Source organism: Equus quagga, unplaced genomic scaffold, assembly GCF_021613505.1.
Source record: "Equus quagga isolate Etosha38 unplaced genomic scaffold, UCLA_HA_Equagga_1.0 203_RagTag, whole genome shotgun sequence".
NCBI lineage: Eukaryota > Metazoa > Chordata > Mammalia > Perissodactyla > Equidae > Equus > Equus quagga.
The window spans coordinates 9,276,701-9,304,596 of record NW_025798627.1 but is presented as its reverse complement, the minus strand read 5'-3'; the positions used below and the strand labels follow the sequence as shown (position 1 = coordinate 9,304,596).

General features: G+C 39.1%; 1 protein-coding gene and 1 long non-coding RNA gene across 2 annotated transcripts; one reads left to right on the top strand and one right to left on the bottom strand.

The window, feature by feature from the left end:
* On the top strand, positions 1-6,746 carry LOC124233471 (uncharacterized). The gene is made up of 3 exons (XR_006887061.1): positions 1-88; positions 2,183-2,248; positions 5,134-6,746. It is a non-coding gene; the product is annotated as an uncharacterized LOC124233471 (long non-coding RNA).
* On the bottom strand, positions 6,405-27,828 carry LOC124233470 (solute carrier family 40 member 1). Its single transcript, XM_046650584.1, has 8 exons — positions 27,461-27,828; positions 26,914-26,981; positions 21,605-21,764; positions 19,054-19,169; positions 17,879-18,005; positions 10,580-10,825; positions 9,169-9,816; positions 6,405-8,032 (listed from the first exon to the last, which is right to left on the bottom strand). Exons 1-8 carry the CDS (start codon positions 27,501-27,503, stop codon positions 7,719-7,721), a joined length of 1,722 nt encoding a protein of 573 aa, XP_046506540.1. The 5' UTR covers positions 27,504-27,828; the 3' UTR covers positions 6,405-7,718.
* Between the last annotated feature and the right edge of the window lie 68 nt (positions 27,829-27,896).

Sequence of the window (27,896 nt, the reverse complement as noted above, 5' to 3'; positions counted from 1 at the left end):
TACATCTAATTTTCAATATTACTGATGTCTCTCTATTTCTTGATTTAGCAACCTAAGACAATCTCTTTCAATGACCCACTATAACCAGGTAAGTAATTCATCTTACAATACTTCCTTCTTTTTCCCTACCCCTTCTCCTGGGTTTTGTTGGTTAATCTGTACTTTTTAGCTCTTTTATTGGTTACATAAGTCATATAGCATGAATTATCTCAAAATTTCATATAACTTCAAATGATATAATTTATATAATTTCAAATAATATGCTTAAATTCCACTTATTGTTTCATCATTTTTAGACATTATTTTAATTCTCTTTCTATAAAAAGAGGAAATAAGAATCCTAATCTATCTTTGACTTCTCTACCCCAAACTCCAGGTTTTGGACTTTTAAAATTAAGCCAGGACTTTTAAATTATCAGTATGTGTAGCATTTACATTTACAGCCACCCTGTCCTTGTTTTATAACTTTATTAAGAAGATTCTGAGCTTTGTTTAGAAGTTAATTCTAAAAATTCAAAACAAATAGCATATAAAACATTATTATTATGTCAATATTAGTCACTGCAGAATCAAGCATTATGATTAGACCTCAGGAGAAAGAAATGTAATCTTATGTAAGAAAAACTGTGCCACTCAAAGGCAATGACGTAAGAATTGAAGTAAAATTCTCTTTTCTTTCACTCCAAGAATTCCTCAGAATTATGCCACAGTTTACTTTGTTTTGTGTATAGAAATGGCTTTCTTGTGCTACAAGTTTTTGGGTTTTTTCTGAAGTTTCTAGTTGCCTTTTTTTTGTTGCTGTTTGACAAAAAGCATAGAAACTCTCATCCTATCTTTAATCTGGCTCCCCCGCTTCAGCCCGCCCCTCCCATTCATCTCCTCCATTTGTCTGCTACCTCTTACTTGATTCCTCAATAGGAAGATATTTGACATTCTGGATTAATCTTTAAGGTCACTTATTTTTCTCTCATACTTTATTTTTGCCTGTTTGCTCTACTTTTAAATCCATCTTTTTGCTGCATTTTGAGAAGCAATCATATTTTTAATGTCCAATAATTTCCTCCTATTCTCTTTTTGCAAAAAACGTTATACTTTATAGACATCATTCCTTTTTAAGTCTCTCTGAGGCTATTAACTAGAATTGAAAGAATTCATTTTGTTCCCTGAATTAGCTGGAGGTTTTTTGGTCCATCACTTTCTTTATTCATCTTAGTCCTATTATTTGTTGCTGTTGATTTTCCCCCAATATCTGGCCATCGTTGTTTATCTGTTCATACTTACGAAAGAAAAACTAGGTTAATGAATTTGAGTAGTTTATGTGGATGTCCTCTACTGTTGAATAGGGATTTTTTTCTCAAAAGACATCACTTTGGGAGGATTTCTGGGTAAGTGGGCAACTCACGTAGATGGGGAGGCTCTTTAAGACACATGGACAGAACAAAAAGAAGATGAGGGTTTCACTTCCAATATCAGCACAAGAGGGCCTTTCTCTGGAGCTCACATCCTCACTAGGAGCGATAGCCCTTTCCAGACTAATCACGCACTTTGCAAATGTCACCAGGTCAGCAGCACTGAATACCTGCTCTGTATGGGGGGAAGGAGTAGCTGTTTTGCATGCAAACCTTCTGCCCACTTCCCTCCCTGGTCCTCCGTATTGGTCAACCCACGCTATTCCACCAAAGGGGGCTCACGTCTGTGCTGCAGCCTTTTGTACTAGGGCTTATGTCAATATGTTCTTATCTACTTTCCTTATGCCAGAAGTTTGCCTTTGCTCTGATGATCCCACCCTAACCTGTTCTTAAAAGAACAAACTGAAGGGTTGGGGTACTCTTTTCCTGTCATTTCAGTGGCATTTGAGGAGGAAGAGTGGATGAACATAAGTACTCCACTGACTATCCTGTAGTAAAACTCGTGAATTCCCTCCCTGATCTCAACACCCTTCCTTCTTTCCTTCCTGTCTCCCTTCCTCTCACCATCCTTCTGACCTTCTGTTCCTCTCTTCTTTGCTTTTACAGATAAGCACCTTGTAGTCTAGGAAATGATATTAGAATTAAAAACAGTGATGAGAATTTTCCTCTTTTTCTTTTCAAAGAGGTTCTTTATAATACCCACAATAGATATCTCAGCAATTTGTTTTCCAAAGAACTGAAACTAAACCTAATTTAGTGTTTTTTTCTTCTAGACAGGTCTCTTTGTAGACTTCCATGGTCAAAGCGAATATGTCGCATTTGAAGAAAAAAATGAACAGGTAAAATTAATTGGTATATTTAACTGAATAGTTTGTCCAACATGACACATTTGCATCAGAATAATTTAGGTAACAACAAATTATGTTGAAACAAAGAACACTCTCAATTCTTCCTCATATGAACTTAAGAGACGCTTTATTGGGGGCTATAAATCAGGTACTGGGCTAAGATTGCTAATCCCCTATGAGATAGGTATTAACATTCCCTTTGTGCAAACAAAGAACAGAAGTTCATGGAAGTTAAACAATTTGCCCAAGAGCACAGAAGTAATTGGCAAGTGTAACTGGCAAGTAATTGGCAAGTGTAACTGGCAAGTAATTGGCAAGTGTAACTGGCAAGGCCAAAGTTTGAACCCAGGTCTCTCTGCTGCTTCTAACCATTTTCCTAGTCCACCTCCTATACGTATTAGGACACCCTCAGAGTACTGGTAAGTGCTGCCCAAGGACCAATGAAGACATTTAAAATAGATGAGGCAGCTATGACTATTGGAAAAACTTTAGCTCCCTGGAAACACAAGTAGAAACCCTCATGTTCAACGAGTCAGTGTGTAGAGTTATACCCACTTCACTCTGTAAGTTAAAATGTTTACCTTGAACAAATAGACCCCTTAAGGATATTAAGGATTTTCTGACCCTTTCTGTTAGAAAAAGCTCATGCTAGGGTTGTGTGGGACAGAGGAAAGAAGACAGCATTTGGAGAGAGACAGAAATGGTTTTAGATTCTGTTCTGCCACTTACTAGCTGTGTTAAGTACATGACACTTATGCTGAGATTCAGTTTCCTTATCTATAAAGCACAGATAATAATCCCTTCTTCACTGAGTTATGATGACAATTAAATGAATAAAGTGCTGATAAATAATAGATGTTTAAATGTTAATTCCTTTCCACTGTAGTGTCTTTTACTTAAATACCTTAGAATTAATAGATAAGAAGATATGTGTCCATTTGGTCAATACACAGCACTAAGTAAAAATGAAACCTATCATTGGAGAACCATTCTTTCTAGAATATATATACATTAAGCTCAAATATTCCTTTAGGTATGACTTAATATGTGACTATGTCCTGCTTATTAGAGACCATTTATTGTAAGTTCTTTGAAAATTAGTTCTTCAAAACATATATTTCTCCTGAAGTGTTTTAGTTACTATGAAACATATTTATCCTCTTACATCTTCAATCTATTTAATTAGATTAACTTTTGTATTATCATTACTATGACTACAAACGTGAATTAAGGACAACCACCCTCTTAGACAATTTTGAATATAACTACTTCAGGAGCTTTGCAATGCACTTTTCTCCCAGTAAAATGCTGCACGGAAAATGTTCAAATAGAAAAATACATACTAACTCACACAGAGGCCAGAGTGAAGGAGGTAGGAAAAAAGCACTTACTTGAACTTTGAGCTCTCATTTGTCCATTCTTTAGATAAAATATTTGCTCCCTTTTGGACTTGGAAATGTAAACAAGCATCCATATAAGGGGAAAGTCATTTATCTTTTGAAAGTGTGGCTAAATGCAGCCAGTTCAGACTTGTGTGTGGAAAATGTAAACGTGTTGTCACAAAGTTCTAACCTTTCAACTCTATTCTTGAATTGCTATCTTGTGAAAGAAAAATGCTCTGATAGCAAAGACTATTTGGAAAGGTAGATCAAGAGAAAAAAAGGGGACACTAAAAGAAGCAACGTTTAACTGAAGTAATAGAGTTTAAAGTAAGTGTCATTTGGGAGGAAAATGTTAAACACAGTGGTCTGTTGGCTGGAACGAATCTCAGACTAAATTTATTTCTCAGTCATAACAAATACATTAGACTAGGTAATTTGCATACTTATATCTAGGTCTTCAAAGCTTTTAATTACCGTTTTTGTTTTTAAAGTTTTTAATTACTACATCAACAGTCTTAATGCAAATGTCACTTTAACCCTCAGAATTTAAGGGAAAAAATATACATTGATCGATCAATCAACAGATATAGATAAGTATCAATATGATCTTGGCAAACAAACCAAATGATGATATAAAAAGTTATTTTTTAAATCTTCATTAAAAAGAAATTATCTATAAGGATGCAACCTAAACTGGTACGTCTGAGGACTTGGGGAGTGGGATAAGAGGAGCCTTGACAATTCAAAATTCTGGGTTTTCTTTTTCTTTTTACAAACAGGAGCATGCTATGTTTATAATTCAGACAAACTTCAAAAGTTTTTTTTTTTTTTAAATCATCATTATCCTTTAATTCAATAGTGCAAACAACATATGGAATAAGAAACTATGGGGCAGAATTCTCATTAACATCAATATAGCAGATAATAAACGCACAGGTTATTTGACCTTAAATAATTTCCGGTAAGGATGTATGATAGCTTAACATTTTTCCCCCAAATATGTGTTGGCCCAGTTCTTTATTTGTCCTCAGTACTCTACAGTTTTTGTATATATACCTCCTCTCCTCCCATACTTTAATCAAATACCATTCTCTTGCTCACAAACCATCCTCTTAGACAAAAGCTCAAAAAAATGGCAGCCCATGGGTGGCTCAGAGGCAGCCCACAGATGTATTTTGTTTGGCCAGAAAAATGTTCTTGCATTTTCAAATTAGTTGCCAGTATTCAAGAATTTGGGGACTTAACACAAAATTTGAGATTCCCGGCTTCTCTTGAAAGATCAAAACATATGCCAACACAGGGCCCATGTTCCTGCATGGCACTGGGATTGCTTACAGCTGCCCGTTTAGCCTGGGCGCACTCTCCAGTCCCCAGAGACTGACCACCCCAATAGCGCTTGCAGTGCCATGCTCCCTTTAACAAGCCTCTTGCACTGTTTTTTGTCTTTTGGTAAACAGGAAAGTAATTTCTTACTTATACACTCTTTTCTTAAAGGCGGGACAAGAAAAGAATATCAAGCAAACCAGAAGAAGCATGTGTGGAATAGAGAAGAGCATTACAAAATAAAGGTAAAAATTTGTTTTTAAGTGGGAACAAAATAAGGGACACTTTTGTGAAATGCAATTACATGTTACACAAGAGACTATTTTCCTATATCTAATATTTTTCACTCATTTGGATTACCTAACTGACCCTGTAGATATTTGAGTCTGACCCCATTTAGAAACACACCCAGACCCAGACGCACAAGTCATCTACCCCTGCCCTACTCCTATGCCCTGGGGCGGTAAACAGCAAAGGCTGTCCAGCCCAGCACTGATTCTCCTCCTCCACTTCCCTCCTCTTCCCGTTCTGAACAGTACTCTGCAAAGATAAGGGAGGCAGCTGTAAAAATTCCTAACTCTCCAACTCCATGTTCCCTCCTCCTACACAGGGCCTCTCGCTCTAGGCCCCCAATATGGCAAAATGCCCATATTAAGAGCTGAGTGAGACCTTCCTTTGCTAATACGGCGCTATGCGTTTTACAAAGTCACAGGCCTTCAATTACAGCTGCAAACACTCAGGGCAGATCACCCAGCTCGATCCTTGTGGGAGGGAGCGGATGACCTGTACAAGACAGCAGTCAAACCTAACAGAGGTATCTACCCGCCGCTCAAAAGTCACAAGCAGATCAGTAGCTACAAGGGCGATGCCAAAGTTCTCAAGCTCCCCATTTTAGGGAAAAGAAAAGGAGCCTCTGATCAACCAGGTTTGAGTCAAATCTGCATCCCAGGACCAATCAGTTTGGGGCATAGATCAAGCATTCAAGAAACATTTGCTGAATTTAGAATGTGGGTCTGCTCTCTGGGCCATCAGAAGGAACCTATCTTTAAGGCTCTGCCACTAGTCAGGTCCAACTTCTAATAATATTACTACCTCATTGTATAATCCACAAAGTGCTTCCACATGACTTATTTGATTCAATCAGGAAGGCTGTGAGCTAAGTAGGATTGGTTTTATAATATCATCTCCAATTTACAGAAGAGAAAAGAGAACTTAGGTTAATGTGACTTCATCAAGGTCAAAGAATGAGTATGGGCTTTGCATTTACTACACTTTTGTCCAAGCCACCATAAACTAGATGCATAAACAGGGAGATAACACTAAAAATTATGAATTAATATGAAACTGCAGCCCTTCAAAGAGAAAAAAATACATTATCCAAAACATGTTCTGTAATAAAAGCAATATTCAATAAACGCACAACACAATTCAGGAAAAAGAAATCAAGATTTTAAAAATGTTTTTATGTAGAAATATTTTACAAAGATTTTACAACAATAGCAAATCATTACATCGTATTGTAGAAAGAAGAAAAAGGTTAAACTTCAAGAATAAAGAAAGTGCTCACAGCAACGTATTGCAGTCTCCATGAAAGTGCATGAACAGTTAAGGCAAAGTACCACGGTGGTACTGGCATGTGGCAAAATGATGTCTACAACAGTTTTTCAAAAGATATACAAAAGTCTTTCTTTTTTCCTCCATCTTCTCCAAGACATTTGAAAGGGATACATTTATGGACAGTCTTGTTCTACAACTAAGTAAAAATAACTCCTGGGTACAAAACAGCAAATGTAAAAACGCTCTACCAGAGCGCGTTCCAAGTGAAATCAAATGATTTATGAAACAAAACCTTCCCGAGCGTGGGCTTGCTTTCTACATTTCACCTGCCAGGCTGAAAGGTGACTCGCTCATATTTCAAGACAGAGACCGTTAATGACAGCGGCACGAGTGAAATTTGCATCTTGTCGTACTGTGTGACTCTCAGCTTCTAGTTTCTATGGACAAACTATTGGCGTATGTGCAGTCATCAGACATTCATTGTGTTATAAATCTAGCTTTGCTTCTACTTGCAACTTACATGATAGCCATTTTACAAAGTGCTACATATGTGTAATATAATACTATGCCCTATCTGATAGTAAAAATATGAAGCTGCTCTCTAAAGTTAAACCACCAACCCCTTTAGAGAATTCTAGTGACGTATTTTGTTTTTCCACATAGAAGTAAATCCTTTAAGATTAATAGGATCAATAAGGATAATACTGGTTATCAAACTTTAATCTTTAGACTTGGAGCAGAATTTATTTGCTTTTTCCTATAATTGAGAATAAGATACCAAAAAAAAGTACATTAGCTAGACTTGAATAAGAGTGAGTTTTAGGGAAAACTGACATATCTAAATTCTGGTATAGATCATAAATATCTGCCAAAAAATAACTTAATTCACATGACTAACCACTCTTTTATGTGAAATTTTATCTACTCATGAGAAATTGGGAAAATCAGTATTGCTAGCTTAGTCTCCATACTGAAACTGAGTTTTTCTTTTCCGATTTTTTTCCCATCCTTAAATGTAAGGGAAATTAGCCAGCTCATCTCTGCTGACTTAGGTTTCCTCAATAGCTTTTGGCCCTCAAGGTATAGCTGTGGTAAAACCAGAGAGAAACACCCAGCCATTTACTGGAATTCTGAAGTACAAAATAAGCACATGTGCTCGATATAATCTAGTAACAGGGACGGCAGCAGTTAAAACTGTCTTACACAACAGATGTATTAGCTGCATTTTCCTCCGTAACTTCTGTTTCATCAGAACCACAGACAAAAAGCCGGTTGCCCAGAGTTTTGCGGGCGAACCGGAAATACATGATGTGGCCCATTGCCACAAAGGAGACTGAAATCAATACGAGCAAGCCGAAAGCTTCAGGATTCGGAGCCAGGATGACCATGATGAAATGCAGAAGATCAAGGAGATAGTTCATGGAATTCTGCACACCATTTATAATGCCTCTTTCAGATTCAATTACATTTTCTTGCAGCAACTGTGTCACAGTTAAATCAAAGGACCAAAGACCTATAATAAAAGATATTTGTTAAAGATAGATTTTTAATTTACAGCTTTACATTTCAGATTTGTAGATTAAAAATCTGTTGACATGTGCAAAACATACATTTTAGACCTATCACCTGAAAGTCATATATGTATTATGATAGCCTTACCTTAGAGAATTATTTTTCATTAATAGATATTGGGTTATTAGTGGCTTCAAGAAATGATTTTGACACCCATAAGATAAAATCTACGAAATTAATCCTGTTTTTCTGTGATTATTCATACTACGAAAGCAAAACTCTGATTTCAGAGACACAATAAATCCTATTATATGTACTAGTATTTTTAAAGTTTAAAATGAATGGACCTAATATACAGTTATGGTTAAAGGGTAAGGAAACTTGAAACCATTATTACATTTACTGCTTGGGTTCTAAAGCCCTTGCAATAAAGCTGTCTTACTTGAATATTAATGTCTTTGATAAATTAACGAACTGCTTTGTATCACAAGATGAATACAGTTTCATTTCAAGAACGAACTGAGGCAGAGATAATTCATCAAGACTCTATTAATGATTACTTAAATTTTGCTTTGTAAGATGTCTTTACATTGTGTTTCCTTCCAGGGCTATAAAATCCATGTGTTTGGGCAAAGTATACCATAAATACACATCAGCTTAGAGAGGACCTTTGAAGGATTTTTTTTTCTATCGTGTCTTTTTTTTTATTTAAACCAAAAACACTCTCTTTTTTACCTTGTCCCATAGAAATATTCTCTAAATTATAATCCTTTTGGTAGAGTTACAGCAATATAAAGACTCTAAATTTTTAAATGGTAGTATAATTATTAGAGCTAATATCTTTTTTAAAAATTATATTACATTAAAAGAGTAATACTTAAGATATGCATTTAGAAAAATTTTTCAAGCCCTATGTTTTACGAAAGTATATGTACATACCCACATACACAAATATAGTTTTTTCAACTATAAAATAAAAATTTTATAATAAAAGACTGAATTATACATAAGGATAAATAGTGGATTTTGCTTAAATTAACATTCAGGGAATGTTTCAGATCATTTATTGTTGAATTCTCTGAACCACACTGCAAAAAGATACTTTAGTTCATCAATATACAAAAAGAGATGTCTTACCGACTCTAGCAGCAATGACGCCTGCAAACAGCAGACTGACAGAGATTACGGGCTCAGATTTAAGACTCGTCTCTGGGACAATATTAACAGGATCAGATCCGTTTGATGTGTGCATTTCAGTTGTAAAGATTTCAGGTATTTTTGTAGTTGTGGACAGTGGCTCTGCCTGAATGAACCTAGAACGGATATCTTCAAAAGGAGAAACGGACAAGTCCAAGGGGCTTCCAGGCATGAACACGGAGATCACACACAAGATCAAACAGGAAAGCTGTGCAAACCCTGAGATCATCCCAGTCCGAACCAGGCCACATTTCCGACGGAGCCAAGTAAAGGCCACAGTTCCCATTATTCCAGTTATGGCTGATGCGCCCATCAAAACACTGAGGACGGATCCACTCAGCCCCTGAGTGTAGGCGTACCCTGTGGTGATACAATCAAAGCCCAGGACAGTCATATAGAGGAAAGCAAGACCCATGCCCGCCAGAAACACCCGCTGGTTGTAGTAGGAGACCCATCCATCTCGGAAGGTGCGGAAGGGCTCGGCCAACTGGGAGGCACAGCTCTGCTCCTGCTCATCTTCAAGCTCACGGATATTAGGGTCTTTCTCACCCATTAAATGAGTTCCCTCCAGGGGTTTTGGCTCAGTTTCTGTTAATAAAAGACAACATTATTTTCATGGGGAAAAGAAAGCCAGTTCTGTTACTCCGTATTTTTCCTTTTTTTCTTTCCCTCCTCCATGGGTACCGTTGGCTTCTACAATATAACATGTATTTTCTTTTACTAATCTAAGAATTCCAGCCAAGGAACAATCTTCAAGTAGCATGTTAAAGCAACAAAATACCATCGGTATATCTCTTTCTCAGAAATTATACTCTGACCAAAGTAAATAACAGGAAAACTCATCAGATAAAATATAATAATTGTCTGGGAAAACACAGCATCTTATTTTCTGGAGCCCTGTTAAGATTCCATTTGCCCAGAAACCCAACTTCCTCTTTTCTTGGGAAATGCCCACCTTCATGTCCTCACTCCCGCTCCCCTGTCCTACATATGGCCTACATAAGGCCACGTAACTCCCCTCTTCATACACTCCTAGGAATTCTCTTGGTCTCTTTTTTCCTACTGTTCTTCCCTGTTGTATGCTCAACTTTGCCCAGCCATCCCTCAATTAATTGTCCCTCTGTATCTACTGCTCACATTAAGGAAAAGGGCCAGGGGTCCCATTTCAACCAAGGAGCTTCAACCCAGAGTTGTTCCTCAGACCCTCAAAAGCCTGAGTTTTGACTCTCCTCCCAAGTGATATTTAACCTCATGCAGGCCTGCACTTGTATTAGAACCAAAATAGTTTTGGTCTTCACCATCTAAGGTCTGAACATCAGAATAAAAGGATTCATCACTGTGTTGAGTTTACCTTTGTGTAAATTCAGCTGTTTCAATTCAGCTTCCTCTACTTTAAGCGCAGCTTTCACAGCTAGAGCAGGGGTTTTCTGGTAAACCTTCCAGAGCAGAAAGTACTCCACACACATAGACACCAAATTCCATCCCGAAATGAAACCACAGCCAATGACCGTGGAGCCAAATGTCATAATCTGGCCAACAGCCATGGGGGCCAAGATGTTGGTTAACTGGTCAATCCTTCGTACTGTAGCATTCATATCTACAGACATAGGTGAGAGAGGCAGATAAGTGTGCAAACCTATCGGAGAGACTACTCACTTACACAATACAAACACATAAACCAAGAGTGTAGATTCCTAACATGTAAATTTCTAAAAACACCCTGCACGCAAACCATTTTGTTAGAAAATCATTTGTTGTTTGGATCAAGTCACATTAAATTTAACTCAAATTGTGATTCCCTTGGGATTGTATAAATTAGTCTAACATCAACTTTTAAAATGAATACAATAGTGACTCTACAGTCATTTTTTTCAACAAATGTTTGTTAAATGCCTATTATACTAGGCATCATTCTGGCATAATAAAGAAAATGGAGAATATCCTTCCCTTTCTTCATGGAGTTTACATTCTCATGGGAGGAGAAAGAGAATAAATCAGTAAGTACATAAATATACAGAATATCAGATGTTCATTAAATATTATGGTGAAAAAGAAAGCAGAAAAAAGGCATAGAGAGTGCTCAGGGGAAAGGAGAAATTTCAGTTTTAAATATGGAGAGATCAGGGAAGGATTCACTGAAAAAAAGAGAACGTCAAAGCAAAGACATGAAGTGGTAGGAGGCAAACAAGTGAGTCACGTGGATGTCAGTGAAAAGAGAATTCCAGACCGGGGAAGCACAAAAGTCCTGGGGTAGGAGGAGCGTGCCCAGAGCGTGAGAGGAGCATCAAAGAGGCCAGGAGGGCTGGAGCAGAGTGAGGAAGGGAAGGGACAGGAAAAGACGAGGTCAGAGAGGGAGGGCATAGTTGTCCAATCATGTAGGATCTTATGAACATTATGTGGACTTCAACGTTTATACCTAGTGAGTCAGGAAGCCTTTGGAAGCTTATGAACAGAGTTGGCACAGTCGGACTTATATTTTTAAAGGTTCATTTTGGCTGCTGTGTTGAGAAAAGACTATAGAGTGAGGGTGAGGACAAGCTCAGAGACAAGGACACAAAGGAGAGATGATGGTAGCATGAACCATGATAGTAACAAGGGAAATGGAGAAAAAGATACTAAATCTATCTTAAAGGTAGAATCAGAAAGACTTGCAAACAGGTTAGATATGGAGTAGAGAGAAAGAGAGGAATTAAGGATGACTGTAAAGTTTTTTCCTGAGTAACTATTGGAAGCATAGAGTTGCCACTTCCTGAGAAAGGAAAGACTTCAGAAGAATCAGGTTGGGACAAAAGAACAAGCGTTTGGTTCTAGAGATGTTGATTTTGATAGGCCCACTGACATTCAAGAGGCCTCCACATCAGGCATGTACATATTTATATATATATAAATTATATATATTAAATATACATATTTAACTGACTGGAGGCTGGAGTTGAGGGAAGAAGTATGCACCCAACTTGGGAGTCAGCTGATTGATTTTTAAAGCAATGAGACTGGATGCGATCATCAAGGGAGAGAGTGTAGATCGAGAAGAGACAAGGTCTGAGGACTGAGTCCTGAGTAGGCCAACATTTAGAGTGAGGAAGATGAGGAGGAACTAACAAAAGAGCAGAAAAACCAGGACAGAGTGGTGTCCTAGAAGCCAAAAGGTCATAGTGTTTCAAAGAGGAGGGAGTAATCAGCTGGCAAGTGCTGCTGAAGGTCAAGAAAGATGAGCATTGAGAAGAAGCTCTAGATTGCTCAGATGGAAGGTACTGGGGACCTCAAAGGGAGTAGTTCTGGTGGAGTTGTAAGGGCAAATGCCTGACTGAAAGTTAGTTTAAGAGCTTGGTGCCAACTCTAGGGGCCAGCATTTATATTGTAAGTGAGTGGCCCCCCTGGATTTACAACGTGAATGTTGCCCCCTGGCATTATGGAAAGCAAAGCCCTGACCAAGGAAAGTGGGAAGAGTGAGCATAGACATCTCTTTTTAAGTTTTGCTGAAAAGGAAAACAAAGAAATGGAGTGATAAAAGGGTAAAGACAAGGATTTTTAAGAGCAAAATTACAGCATGTTTATATGCTGATGGCAATGATACAGTAGATGAGAAGGGATGGAATCTGAGTCTACTAGGCAAGCGGAGGCATTGTTCTCAGATAGGAGCGCAAACAATTCATCAACAGTAACAAGTGTGTAGGCCACATCTATGGCTTCAGGTACAAGTAGAAAGAGCAATGTGATGGTGGCAGCACGTGGAAGTTCTCTTCTTATTTCTTCCATTTTCTCAGTAAAATAGAAACCAAGGTGAAATACAAAGCACCAGTGAAAGTGAGGATGGAAGAGGAGGTACTGAGTGCAGGAGGAGAAAGTGAGACACAGTTCTTCAGGAAAGTGGGGGAAGGAAGAGACCAGAGAAAAGAGTATGATCATCTGGTAGCATGACAGGGCCAACCTGAACCCAGTGGTCATGAACTTGAGGTGAGAACAGTGAGCAAGGTTGTGCGTTTTTCTCCAGCCATGTTCTACTGAGGAGAGTTGGATTTAACCAGGGTCTGACAAAAGGAAAGTGACAAAAAAAGAGGAGGCCAAGTAAGCTGAGAGTATATGCTAGGAGGTGATCATGAGGTCAGATCGACTGACCTTGGAATTTAAGCTGGATAAAGAAGGGAGACAAGAGGGGTCATGAACAGTGAAAAGGTAATGGAATTAATGACTTGTAGGTGCCAACCAGGTTGGAGGATTGTTGGGGCTGGGGTACCAAGAGGAGTGAGCTGGAAAGACAGGAGGTGGTAGTTCAAGACATGGGTGCCTAAGATTGAGGTTATGGAAGGGGAGGATTTAGTGGTGATGGCAAGGTCTAGGGTATGACCATGGGAACATATGGCTGAGTTAGATTGGAGGCCAAGATGAATAAAGGAGAGGAAGTCAAGAAAATGACTACTTTCTCATTCTCTCTCTCACAGAGGAGAGTGTAAGTTAATGAGACAAGCCCTTATCAATCACATGAGGCACCTTAAGGGAAAAGCAATACATGACTGATAAGCACATTAACAGAAAATTGCCTTTATTCCCTCTCTACTTCTTCCTGGTCCTAAATTACCTTCCAATTAGTCCTATGAGTGTAAACGCTTATACGATAACAGGAGAACTTTGACGTATCTCCCCTTCCACTTGAGAGGCAAAGGCAGTTTTCATTGATCTTACACGTGACCCTTTTTGCAGAGGCTTCACTAACTTCCATCTGCCCTCCACTGATAAGTTTCCAACTCACATGCTAACAGAGAAATGTAGAATTGATCCAAATAACTCAATCATTTGAATCCAAAACTCAAGTACTAATGAAAACATACACTTGGATCTGAAAGCTTTAGAACAACCACCAGAAAATTAATTCAGTTAAAATGATTTGTTACTCTTTCACAACCTCAGCTTTCAAGTGCTCATGAAGCTTCCTAATGCCACCAATTTCTATTTTTTATATTATATTTAGGAAGTTAATAATGTTTAAGGGTAATGTAGTGTCAGAAAACAGCTTTTATTTTTCTGAAGCAGAATGAATTAAATAATAATTTTTGAAAAAGACCTAATCATCTTACAGGTCACAGGCTAGAGAAGAATCAGTCCTCTGAATGTGCAAACACATCCTTTTTACAAGTTTATATTTATTCTTACGCAAACACACAAATGTGTGCTCATTTAATTCTAATTTAACTGTTTTCAGCTACAGCTGTGGCACAGAACATGACATTAAATAACTACTTGCTATTATAAAGCGTATATTACATCTCATAAGATAATAATAATAAAAGTGAGATTTGCTGAGCAAATAGCAGCCAGCAGGCTTGTCTATCTCAAATAATGAAATCAATTTTTAGTCACTAGAGCTCAAACAAGAAATTTATCGGCCGTACTTGATCAAACTAACCAGCTGACGTTTCTTTAGAATGGTGGACAAGAAAAACCTCAGAAGCTGTTAATAAAGGGCGATTAATAAATGAAATAGGGAAAGAAAGAAAACAGCAGGTGGAATAGAAAGTCATGGCTCAACAGAATGTTTTAATAAAACACTCAGTCAAGTACCTAGAAAAATTAGTTAACAGATTAACAGTATTTCTGTGGAAAAACAATGCCTTTTCTGGAGCTGTATAAACCAGATGGTAACAACTATATTTTGGCCTGATGCCACTGAAATTCTAAAACGTTTTAACCTTTCAGGGAAAATTTCTCCTGTTCTTTATTTACCCTCAGTGATACAACTTCCAATTTTAAAACCTACTCTGAAAGCGAGGAACACGGGGCTAAGGGAATGGAGCAGTTAGCACCCACTCACAATCTTTCCTCTTTATGCACACACCCTTCCCCTTCACACACATCCGCGTGCACACAGCTTCGGGCGCCCCGCCCAGTCCTCTGCTCGGGTTTCTTTTCTTGTTGTTTTTTTTTTTTTGAGGAAGATTAGCCCTGAGCTAACTGCTGCCAATCCTCCTCTTTTCCTGAGGCAGATTGGCCCTGAGCTAACATCCGTGCCCATCTTCCTCTACTTTCTATGTGGGATGCCTACCACAGCATGGCTTGCCAAGCGGTGCGGTGTTCACACCCGGGATCCGAACCGGCGAACCCCGGGCCGCCGAAGCTGAACTTGCACACTTAACCGCTGCGCCACCGGGCGGCCCCTTCGCTCGGGTTTCTAACAGTCTTTGCCGGCAAGCTCAAAAGCCAGCCTGCATAAACATAAAGCATTCCTGCCTGGAGTAGGCGCGTCTACAGACCTTCCTGAGTCGCAGCCTCAGAGGCACCCAAGGAGGCAGCTGGAGTCCCCTCCGTGTGTGCTTTTCCCCTTCTCTAGTCTTCTATTTTTCCCTTAGCCTCCCTTTTCTCCTTTCTGTAACTCTGCCTTATAGCAGAAATGGCACCCAAAATCCATGGTTAGACCCTTGCTGACCCTCAGAACTAAGGAAGTTTCTGTATCCTGTTTTGAAGCATGGTTTTTAATTAATTTTTCAACAAATGCTGAGGTCAAAACTTGAGGAAGGACAACATGGAGGTTTTCCTTCAGAAGCTACTACCCCAGGCGACCGGCTGCCCGCGAAAGAGCACCACTCTGAAAGCTAACTCAGGAGGACAAGGCTCCCCGGGCAGCGGACCCCACTTCCTACACCTGAGAGCTCCAGAAGGCGAGAATGTGGACTGGTTGGCCTAGATTCTTCCCCTCTGCGACAGTTCCTAACAGAAAGAAGGGCAGCTGAGAAACGGCCCCTCAGAGTTTTGTTGTTCTAGGCTATCGCTTCATATGAGAAAGATCCCACAAGGTTATGTGGAATCTTTGTTTTTATTTTTTATTTATGTATTTAGAACAAATTAAAGATTCTAACCTTCTGTTTACTCAGGACTATTTTTTTTTCAGACTATACAGACTTCACAGTAAAAATGAGTTAAGAAATTCAGATAAGAGAAAGACAATCATTTTAAAAGCCAACTTTTTCCCCCAAATATATTCCAACAGATATATATGTGATCTATTTTCAAAATATATCCTTTTGTACCTTTTGAATTTTAAAACATGGGCATGTATTACATACTTAAAATAGTATGTTAAAAAGAAAAAGCAAACAAGGAAAAAAACATTAAAAAGGGACAAAGCCTTATCTTATAGTTCAATGCGACAAAAAGAGATATGGAACTATTTCCTATTAGTAAATGATCACAGGAAGAAAAATTAATATAATCACTACTTTAGCTCTGGAGAGAATTTCCTGCAGCACAGGCTCAGAGGGGTGAAATTCATCCTACGCACACAGCATCCTCCAAGATCACTGTGGTATTTCTCCCTCGATTATAATAGCTCTGCCACAAAGTGATGATTTAAGCAAATTCTTCTTTTCCTTCATTTACACCTTCCACAGATCTTGTTCCCTTTTTCTCACCACCTCTTTTCTATCTTTTTTTAACCACATGGTCCAGTCAAAGTTGCTTGCTTACCCCACCACCTAATCTTGCCTTCTGTGTCCTGGGATAAGCCATTTAAGCCACCAGGAATGGTTTTCTCGTCTGTTGGGAGGGTTGGGCAACGTGTTTGTGATTCCCATTATCTCAATGACTGGTGGAGTTGATTCAGCTGATCCGTTTGGTAGATAGGGGTAGCCTTCCTCCTTCACCCTGGGTAATTATCAATCCCATTTGTGTCTGTGTGCTGCATGGGGTGGGCAGGCAGCCAATATCAAGCGAGGCAGGTTATTCTGAGCCCAAGAAACACTGATGTAATAGGACACGTTGCCTTGTAAACATTCTTTGGTCTTTTTCTGGCCTCTTGTACATGTTTCCAATGGACAACTAAGATTGTAAACTTTTTAACACACATTCCATCTTCTATTTCTTTAGTACTTGTAACAGCAATTATGCTACATCATGTATAATGTAATAAAAGTTGTAGATGATAAGTGGAAAGTTGAAGGAATTAAGTTCTAGAGTTTCTCCTAGAATTAAGTTGTTTCCATTTGGGTGGAGAAAAATAATATCCACAATATGACCAGTAAGTACTGATAATAATATCCATATTATGACCGATAAAATACCATGTCAGATTTTCACTGTTCTGAGTAGTAAGTAAACATTTAGAAACAGTTAACAGGATTTAAAAGAAAGAACGAACTCAAAAGAAATGTTCTTCAATTTACCAAGTTTGCACAAAATAGAAGATTACTATCCTATAAATTAACTTCATAATAGTGAGATAAATCTTTGCACTGCGACTGATAATGTGGGATAATGTGGAAAATTGTGCTTTCAATTTATTGTTCTTAAAAAAGTACCCCTCAGGGCCGTCCTGGTGGTACAGTTGGTTAAGTTCATGCACTCTGCTTCAGTGGGCCAGGGTTCATGTGTTTCGATCCTGGGTATGAACCTACACACTGCTCATCAAGCCATGCTGTGGCAGCATCCCACATACAAAATAGAGGAAGATTGGCACAGATGTTAGCTCAGGGACAATCTTCCTCAAACAAAAAAAGAGGAAGATTGGCAACAGTTGTTAGCTCAGGGCCAATCATCCTCACCAAAAAAGAAAAAAAAAAAACCCCCAGCCAGGAAAAAAGGCTTAAGCCTCATTTACTACAACAGATTTAAAGTGAATCCTAATATAACGCATTTAGTTGAAAAGAGAAAACCAAATTACCTGCTAATTTGCTTCTGTCTGCTCCTGCAACAACAACAATCCAGTCCCTCTGGATTGTGATTCCAGTTGCAGTACTGGCCAAATTTGCAATATTTGCAATAGTGATGATCAAGATATAGCAGGAAGTCTAAGGAATTACAGGGAAAACTTGAGTTACAATGTCAGTTTTACAACACTGTCCTTACCTCACACTATAATGTAGTTTAAAATGGTCTTTGCTGGCATAATAATTTTGATTTTAATTTCATTTTGTAAATCACAAGAAATCATTTTATTTTGTAGACATGAAACAATACCAGTGGTCAAGTTAAAGGGCATAATGTCTTCCTAATCTGTATCATCTGTAGTACACATAATACAACAATTTTAGTGGTCATATGCACATTTATGTGACATCGTTATCATAAAGTGTTAACAAGGGGTAGTTTTTAATTTTCCCACAAATATCTCCTTTGGAAAAAACAATGAAGGGGAAGTGAGATGACCTGTATTTAAGTCAGGATTCTGATGCTTTCTACTAGCATGACAATGGGCGATCAGTAACATCATTTTGTCTTAGTTTTTTCATCAACAAAATGAAGGGAGTAGACCAAAAGACTTCTAATGTCCTACCTGGCTTTGAAACTCTACAATATCAATCCAAATATACATAAGAAGATTCAATAGTGACATCAAATCCATTGTTTTCCACCACACCCCATCTCTCTCCTTTTTTCCATCAAGCTATCATGAAATCATAGAGTGACAAGTTACCTAGTCCATTTCCCCAAAGAGAAATACCAATTATTACTGGAGGTATACGATCACGACTGATTAAGATATACATTGATAACATTTCTCATACAATGTGAACAAATTACAGGTTAATACTAATGAGCTGAAAACTAACAATTGAATCATATAATAAACTCTTAGAAATGCCATTAAAAGCAAACAGGAAAAAAAACCTAATAGGACAAAATTTAAATTAAAAAAATATTTAATGACTGCCTTATTATGGGCAAAAACCAAAAACAAAACAAAACAAAATCTGTAGAGGACATTAAAGTAGACACGGAGATCAATATTCAAAGGTCCCATTTGCAAAAAGATACCCCTAGCCTCAAGAGGTTTTCATCTTTTATCATTCCCAGATATCCAATTTTCTGCCATGAAGAATCTCATTGAGAACTTACAAGAACCCATCCATGGTACATGGTCAGAAGCTCATCTTTATGTAAGAAAACCATCATCAGGATGATTCCACACAGGATGACCGAAACATTCTGTACCACCAGCGAAGTCTGGGCCACTGTACAGAGGGAGAAACAAAGTTTTCACTACACCAGATTGTCTCAGTGGAGCTGTTTCGATCCACACATCAATCTTCTACTATATTAATGCATATGCAAATTACTACAAGGAAAAAAAAACACTCCTGAAGTAAACCCCGCCTCAACTATTTCCACTAGGACCCTAGACCAGTAAAACTTGCAGACAGAATGACGAAGTACCCATCATTTTTCCTCTGTTACTCGAAGCCATTCATAACAACCACATTTTCATTTAGTTTATTCTCTTGAAGGTTTACTGTCATGAACAGAACGCTATTACATAGACAAGATCCATCTCTCAGTTCTTTGTTGCTTAAGCTAAAGTAAGAACATGAAGGAGGTTATGGAGGAGGTTAAAGAGGCCATGGAATCCATAACCTCCTACATGGGTTGATGGTCATCTTGAAGGTCACCCTTACCATAGCCCGAATCTGGTAAGAGAAGATGGTGTGGATAAATAGGAAGGACATGTAAAAATTTGCCAAGAATAGGGGCTGGCCCCGTGGCCGAGTGGTTAAGTTCGCGCGCTCCGCTGCAGGCGGCCCAGTGTTTCGTCGGTTCGAATCCTGGGCGCGGACATGGCACTGCTCGTCAGACCACGCTGAGGCAGCGTCCCACATGCCACAACTAGAGGAACCCACAACGAAGAATGCACAACTATGTACCGGGGGGCTTTGGGGAGAAAAAGGAAAAAATAAATCTTTTAAAAAAAAAAAAAAAATTTGCCAAGAATAAAGCAGCAGTGTGTTCCTTTTGGCATATTAATGCTATTTGCTATGAAACTCTAAGCCACATCTTCCCTCATAGAAAATGAGGACTTTCTCAGATGGAGGCAGCCATGTAGATCAGGTGCTGGAGTAAGGACAGGGAAGGATACCTTGTAGTCTTTTCTCTGCCACTCCCTAGGGTAGACAATCTAGGACAGGATGGCTAATGTCTCGTATGTCAGCGTCTATAAGGTGAGGATAATAATACATACTTGCCTTCCTTACTTTATGGGGTCATTATGATGCTCAAGTAAAATAATTATGAAAGCACTTGGAAAAAGACAGAGAGTTGTATATGTAAGGTATAATTACAGCTCTTGTCTTCAAGGAAAGTATGGCTCATTCTGGCTTGGAAGGTCATATGAAAGCCTCAAGACAAAACAAACTGCTTTCTGAAATCCCAACATATAACTCATTCTTTCATTGCACAAGAATTAAGTATCAACTGAATGAGGTTCTGAGCTTTCAGGACCCCACAGATCAGAGGAAGGATAGATATGTGAACAGATGATTCTAAGAGTATAAGTGCAACAGCGGGGGTATGAACAAAGCCTTGTGGGAACTCAGAGGAAGAAATGGTTAACTCAGCCTAGAGACACCAGAGAGGATTTTCATGGAGGGTGACACATGAGTTGACTACACGGAATAAGTGGGAGATGGCTTTCCCATTCACACTCTTCTTCACCCAACTCAACATCTTTCCCCAAGCTACGATTTCAGTGCTCAAGAATCATAAGGTTAAAGGTCTCTGTGTATAATATTCCTATGTTTCTACATATAACGATGTAAATAACTAGCAATTTTTTCTAGGATACAAAACTTGTTTCTACACGTGTTTTGGTCTATCCATTCCCAAGAGGAAAATGTCCATCTTGACCATTTTACTAATAGCATCCAGTCCTAGAATTTGATAATCTAGTTGCTCTCTATCCAGAAGCAGTCATCGTGCACTGAAAAAAACTAATACCTCAGTCTCTCCCCAACGTCTGAGAAAGACATGGCCAGGTCTTGGCATTATCAACTGGGCAATTCAGGAAAATTTTGCCCTGATTTATTACCACATTGCCCTTATATTGTGAATAACTGAATCGCTCAATCACTTTCTCTGTTTCCTATATAAAACTGAATTATTTCAGTATTAATGCTTTAGAATAAATGTCAATGTATCATAATTTCTTCTTTTTCCCTCAAAAACTTATAATTTGGCTCTCTGTGATCCAGACTCAGATATTTTCTCTCGAATCCCCGCTTTTCAATTCCCCTACACACACCTCTATATGAAACACAGTAATTCAGAAGACAGATGTTAAAGCTGTCCCAGGAACATCACACTAAACAGACTCCAGTGCAAGGCATGGTTAGAAAGGATGCCAGAGTCAAGCAAGCTTTTAATGTTTAACATTGTTCTCAGAAGAGTGCTAAGGCTAATCATTAACATCTGGAATTTATGAACAGCCAAAGATACAAAAAAAAAAAATCTAGCACTCAATATCCTGGCATCCCAACTGTGTACAAGAGCCCCAGGACCCTCCATGAAGAGGTGCTGCCACCAAGCACCCTGTCACTAAGGCGTGGCATGCAGTGGTTTCTCTCCAGCACAGGCACTGGCCCCAGGAATAGAAAGGCTTAGTTAGAACACTGCTCACCTTTAAGTCTGGCATTCTTATCCACCCAGTCGCCAATGATGGCCCCTAGGGCCAGGACAGACCCTGCCACCACCAGCCCATAGACTGCAGTCAAGAGGAGGCTGTTTCCATAGAGCTCCACCAGGAACACAGACACTGCAAAGTGCCACATCCGATCTCCCTTGAAGAAGAAGAGAAAAGGTTTTGATGAAATATTTTCGGTTCCTAGTCAATTGTACTCAGGAAGTTGTTTTCTTATCAAAAGGTCACTTTCCAGCTTTATCACGTGATTTTCAAAGTCAACAATGCCTCTACAAATTGAATACTAGTCAGGTGTTAAAACTGTTCATCCTGGCACAATGGAAAATATTCTTGCCCAATTACAAAGTAAACTCGAAAAAGCATGATATTAATGAAACACGCATACTCCTTATCATTCTAGACAAAATGCAGTTTCCAGACTCAAGAAGGTTTTTTGAGACAAAACTTGTCTCCTTTTGAGTTAGGTCTACACCGGGCCTGGCATTTGCTATCCTGATTTAACAGGCATAAAGCAGCTTGCTACTGAACCAGAAGGAAACTGCAGTATAGTTCACAAACATTGGTATACCGTGAATGTCAAGAAAAGCCAGTTTCCCAATTTGTAAAATGATAAGAACAGACTAAATGGTCTCTGAAGTTTCTTTTACCTCTAACATTCTAAAACCTATGTCTATTTAACAAATTTCCAAGTCATAAAACAGCAGGGCAATCAGAAAGATGAAATTAATATGGGCAAATTCTGGCACCACATGAATGAAGACGTCAGAAATAAATGTATAAGCAAGTAGTTATTTTAACATTTTGATACAGATGGGTTTTGAAAGGGGAAAAATACCTATTTCTTCACTCCAGAATATATAAGGAATTTTGGAATTCATTACTGCAAAATGTGGAATAACAGAAACTTTTAAATGAGTCAGGTAAATTGACATGTAAAATATCTATAATGGACCTTATTATGAGATTTTAGGCTCCATCCCTGACTTCTGAGGTTAACATAAAACAGAACAACAAAGTTCTATTATAGCCCATCCCTGGAAATCACTATAGCAAACTAAATTCCCAGGATGGATTTGACACTCCGTGGAAGTACCACACTCTGAGTCCTTTCCAAAGTCTCGCAGCATCTTCCTGATACATTTAATGTATCAGGAGAAAAGTATTATCCTGACATGTCAACTGATTTTAAAATTTAATAAAGCCAAGACAATCTTATTCACTGAAAACTTAAACTGATGCACATAGACAGTAGTAATTGCTTACAATACACTTCATGTAGACCAGTATTTCTCAACTGAAGGTGACTTTACCCTCCATGGATCATTTGGCAATGTCTGGAGCTGTTTTGGGTTGTCACAATGGGAGGTGGAGGGTGGGAGGGCTTCTACTGGCATCTACAATGCACAGGACAGTTCCCCACAATAAAGAGTTATCCAGCCCAGGATGTCAATAGTGCCAAGGTGGAGAAACCTTGGTATAGAGGATTATGAACATAATTCAGAACACAATTCAAAATTCACATAAGTTTAGGGCTTTGGGGGATGGGGTGGATATGGTCAAGTAAACATTAAAACAAACAAACACCAGAAGCCAGTGGAAGCACCATGTTTTAAAGACTGACTCTCACTTGATGGCCTGGAATGTGAGCTCCAGAACCTTCTGCACTCTCACCCCTCAGCCCAGAGCTCGGCCCAGACTAGATACACAACAAATAACTCTGGAATCAACAAAGGAGTGGATATGCAGTGGACCCCAGTTGTGAATGAGTAAATACAGAATAAGTGACAAAAACTAGACTGACGTATCAACTATGTATTGTTCTGGTACATTAGATTTGTTCCAAGAATGTTCAAGAAATTTGAAGATTAATACCATAATTAATATTTCTGAGACAGTTTTTTTTTGTTGTTTGCTTTGGTAATAGAAAGTTTTTCCACTTTAGGTAGGCATTGTCTAAATTTCAAATACCATTGTACTAAATGATTAAAAATGCATGATACACATAGAATTTGTTTGAAACCAACAAAAAGACAAGTTTATATATTAAGATAAAGATATAAATAAGAATAACAAAGTAAGCTGCTTTCTTAATCTTTAACATGAGAAGCAAATTTATATTTGATTAGAATAAATGGGATGGGGAAAAGGGAGGTACTTATCTTAATCTCCATCCCTCTAAATGGCTCCCAAGGATAAAACAGAAACACATCAACACCGCAAATGAGAGGTTGCCTCCATGAGTGAATTTCCTCTTTCTTAACATAAAGATTAAGAAATATTATTCTACTACTATTGCTTCTTTCTTTGGTTTTTCACTCCTATCTTTTTCCCGAAAGAATTTGTTTTAGATTCCTCTAAACAAACCCGTCAAAACCAGTGCTACTAAACGAAGTTATCTCTCTTGCTTTATCCCTGTATGTCATGCCACTTCCTAGATGGAGAGGAATAAAATTGTTCCAGTGACCCCAATTTCCAAAGGGTTTAGGCTTTAAGAAGTAACAGATTCTATGCTCACAAAGCCCAAGAATCAGGTAACGTCTAAGTAAACACTGACCAAGTGCAAGCCCACCCATTCCTTCCTGACGGCCATTTCCTGCCTTCCCACGTGCTCTCACAATCCTTTGATGATTTGTTTACATGTCCATCTACCCACAGTGGACTACAGCCCGAGGCCAGCTGAATATCTCTGAATGAATGATCATATTCATTCACTTAAGACTTACTGAGAGGCTATTACATACCCAACACTAATGAAGGCACTAGAAATTCTGCAGTGCACAAAAGTCAAGGTCCGTGCTTTCATGCAGCTTGCATCCCAGTGGGCAGAGACCAAAAAACAAATCTAGAATAGGTCAGGTGGTATAAATGCTATGAGGAAAAATAAAATCGGGTGGGGCAGGATGTTGGCATTTTGCATGAAGTAGCTGGAGACCACTACGAGCAGAGACCTGAGGAAGTAAGGCTGGAGCCACACAGACATCTGGGGGCTAAACAGAGACAGTCCACAGGATAAGGACGTCAGATAAAAGCAATTGACCACCCTTTGTTCACAAAAAGTTTTTGTGATTAGATATATATATTTTTTTAATTTTATTTTTTTCCTTTTTCTCCCCAAAGCCCCCCAGTACATAGTTCTATATTCTTCGTTGTGGGTCCTTCTAGTTGTGGCATGTGGGAGGCTGCCTCAGCATGGTTTGATGAGCAGTGCCATGTCCACTCCCAGGATTCGAACCAACGAAACACTGGGCCGCCTGTAGCGGAGCGTGTGAACTTAACCACTCGGCCACGGGGCCAGCCCCTAGATATATTTTTTAAAGCCCATACTAAACTATATTATAATCTCCTTGACAACAGGATCCACTTCTTGCAGTACGTCATATTCTGATAGTAAAGAGTAAAATGAATTGATCCACTGGCAGATAGAAATGAAGTCAGCAACAAAAAACATTCAACCCCACACAAATCTAACCTGATACAACCGCTACCCTAACACCTCTAGCTTCAGTGCAGTGGAAACCATGATGTGGCAGAGCTGGCAGGGGGACGGATGGCTAGATAGGCATACATTTGTATATACACATATACAGAAGCACACATATTCTGTTGTAATAAAATCAGGCAGAATGTCAAACAGGAGACAAAACTCCAAAGGTAGAATTATCTAGAGTGAGAGAGCATTCTTCCTTTGTACTCCTTTGCAAAGAGAAGGAAAAATCCACTAAACCTTATATCGGTGTAGTTGCTGGGTTTTTTTTTAATCCAACTTTCCCACAAGAACTGCCTTTGCTCAACTTACTGTAAGATTGGGGAAAACATCTGTCACTTTTCTTGTGGGACTTTTAATTAACATGACAAAAAGTCCTCATGGAACAACCACAGCTCCACTCTTTTGGCAAATCTACCCTCCCCACCTAATAAAGGTCACATAAACCTTGCACTTAATCAGTATTTGGAAGTGAGGCACTTTCCTCCACTAAGAGATAGGTCTCCAGACCAGAAGAGGAGAACATCAGAGACTATCTCTTTCATTTATTATTGGATTTTTTAATACTTAATGTATACTGGATTAAATTAGAACAACAACTATTGGTTTAGATTAATTAAGGATAGTTTCACTAGATTTCTACTTCGAATCATCGGTTACTGGAAATGAAACAAACACACAGCAATTCCACTTTGTTTACATATTTTTGCAGAGTCATCCCTGTCTCAGCCTGGGGGAGACAGGAGCTGCCCTTTCTAAAAAACCATCCTTGAACTGCTCTTTCTTAAAGAGCCCATAACCTAACCTAATAATTTCCCAGGGGCATGGGTACAGATTTTCTCATACAAGTTTGCATGCATGTCTTAAGGATGGTCCAACAGAAGTTTCCAATTTAAAAAGAAAATAACATTCACCAAATTGACTCTCAAAATTCCTTCTCTTTACTTATGGTTTCTTTTAATTAAGCATCATTTATGAGGCATGAATAGAACATATCCAGATGTACTGCTTTTAAACAATAAGAACAATTGTTTAATTTTAAAGAGTCTAAGCATCATTAACTAAACACACATCCAGCATCTTTAGAGGAATATCTTTTGGGGGGAGACTGATGAAGGAACCCAGGCCCACAGAAACACTAGGACTCTTCCAAGACCACACAGGAAGTCACGGGGAGAATTATGAATCAGCTGCTGATTTTCATTGGATGATGGTTTTTAAGATAACCTGAGACGCCCCACACATATCTACCTACAGATAACATGTTTTAAATTTTAGAATTTTCATCATTCAGATATTTGTTCTTGGGGTCAGTTATAGTTAAATTAATCTTAGAACGCTATGTTTGGCCTAAGTCCGTCACTCCACTACGCTACTGTATTTTTGTAGTGCAGTATGCTGGAACTTAGAATGTAAGAAAAGAAGAAAATAGAGAAATATCTTAAAATGTGAAGGAATAGAAAGTATTTGAGACGTCCATTTTTAGTAGCAGATATTACCATTTACCAAGCCTAGTAATGCAAAATACAATGTACAAACAAGCCAAATATTCCTGTCCTTGTTAATCCTAAAAAGCTCTGGACAGTTGTCAATCTAGATAAAGTACGATAACTCGATAATCAATCAGGATTTACTAACACCTATTGGACAGTATCTTTGGTGAAAATAGCTTTCTCGTTAAAGCATGTGTATTTGGATGATTTATTTCATCAGCTGCACCACAAAACTGGAAGATGACTTAATGCACTTGGCCCAAATGGACGGAAACAAGAAACGGTGCAAGCATGCTGCAAGAATCACTTACCCAAGTCGACAGAGAATGACTAAGGTAGAGGAGAAATTTCGCAGAGGTCAGGTAGTTGGCTAAGGATCCTGCAAGGAGACACGAGGGGGAAGATAAAAAGCATATTCAGTCACCTGAGTGAGCTGAGGTTGCAAGGCTTGTCTGCTCTTATTAAACATGATTATTAAAAACTACTTTGTGGGACAAACCATGAACGTTTTATCAAGTCACCTAGGAATGGATGCGTCGCGTTTACTTAATACCACTCACTTCAATTCAGAACGACCTATTGGTCAATAACCGCCTAACTTCACACACAGTGAAGAAAGCTCTTGTTTCAACATTCCTTAACTCCTTTTTTTTTTTTAAACTGTTGAGTCTACGCCATTCTTGCCGATGTGCAAGCCCCTTTCCCACAACGTCAAATTCCTTTCTTCCTCAATCCCTCACCAAAATATGAGTCAAACGAGCTACAAAGCACTCTGGTTAACAGCAGAGCCACGTTCCTCCAAAACGTGCATGGAGCTGCTGGTCCCCACGGCCCACCACATGCATTCGGTGAACTCACCACAGCATCCTGCCTGGCGGTTTGGCCCTCCTGCCCTGGTCATGACACCAGACGCCCTTCGCTTGCTCTTCTGCTGCTATTGCTGCTGCTGCTGCTGCTCTTGCTGAGGTGCTGGTTAACAGGAGTGCAAGGAACCGAAGAGAGCACCGCTAAAAACACAACAGCCTTGTGCACAAAGACCTCAACGACTGCTAGCGGGGAAAACAAAAGAAGAGGGGCCACGGGGTCTTCTTTTGGTCTTCCTTCCAAACTTAGCTAACACTGTAGCTGAAGTTGGAAAGGCAAAGCCTTATGGAAGCGGGTGGGAGGCTCCGCGGGCCGTCCGAGCCGTGCCGGCCGCCCTGTGCCGCCGCCGCCGCCGCCGCCGCTGCTGCGGCCCGGACCGGCTCTTATATGCGGCCGGGGGCGGGGCTCCTGCCGCCGCCGCCGCCTCGGC

Coding starts and splice junctions, on each gene's coding strand:
- LOC124233470 (XM_046650584.1), bottom strand. CDS start 27,503: ATGACCAGGGCAGGAGGGCCAAACCGCCAGGCAGGATGCTGTG. Junction 19,170..21,604: donor TAAGAATGCCAGACTTAAAG/GTGAGCAGTGTT, acceptor CCCTCTGTACAG/TGGCCCAGACTTCGCTGGTG. Junction 10,826..17,878: donor AGACAGAAGCAAATTAGCAG/GTAATTTGGTTT, acceptor CTATGTCTGTAG/ATATGAATGCTACAGTACGA.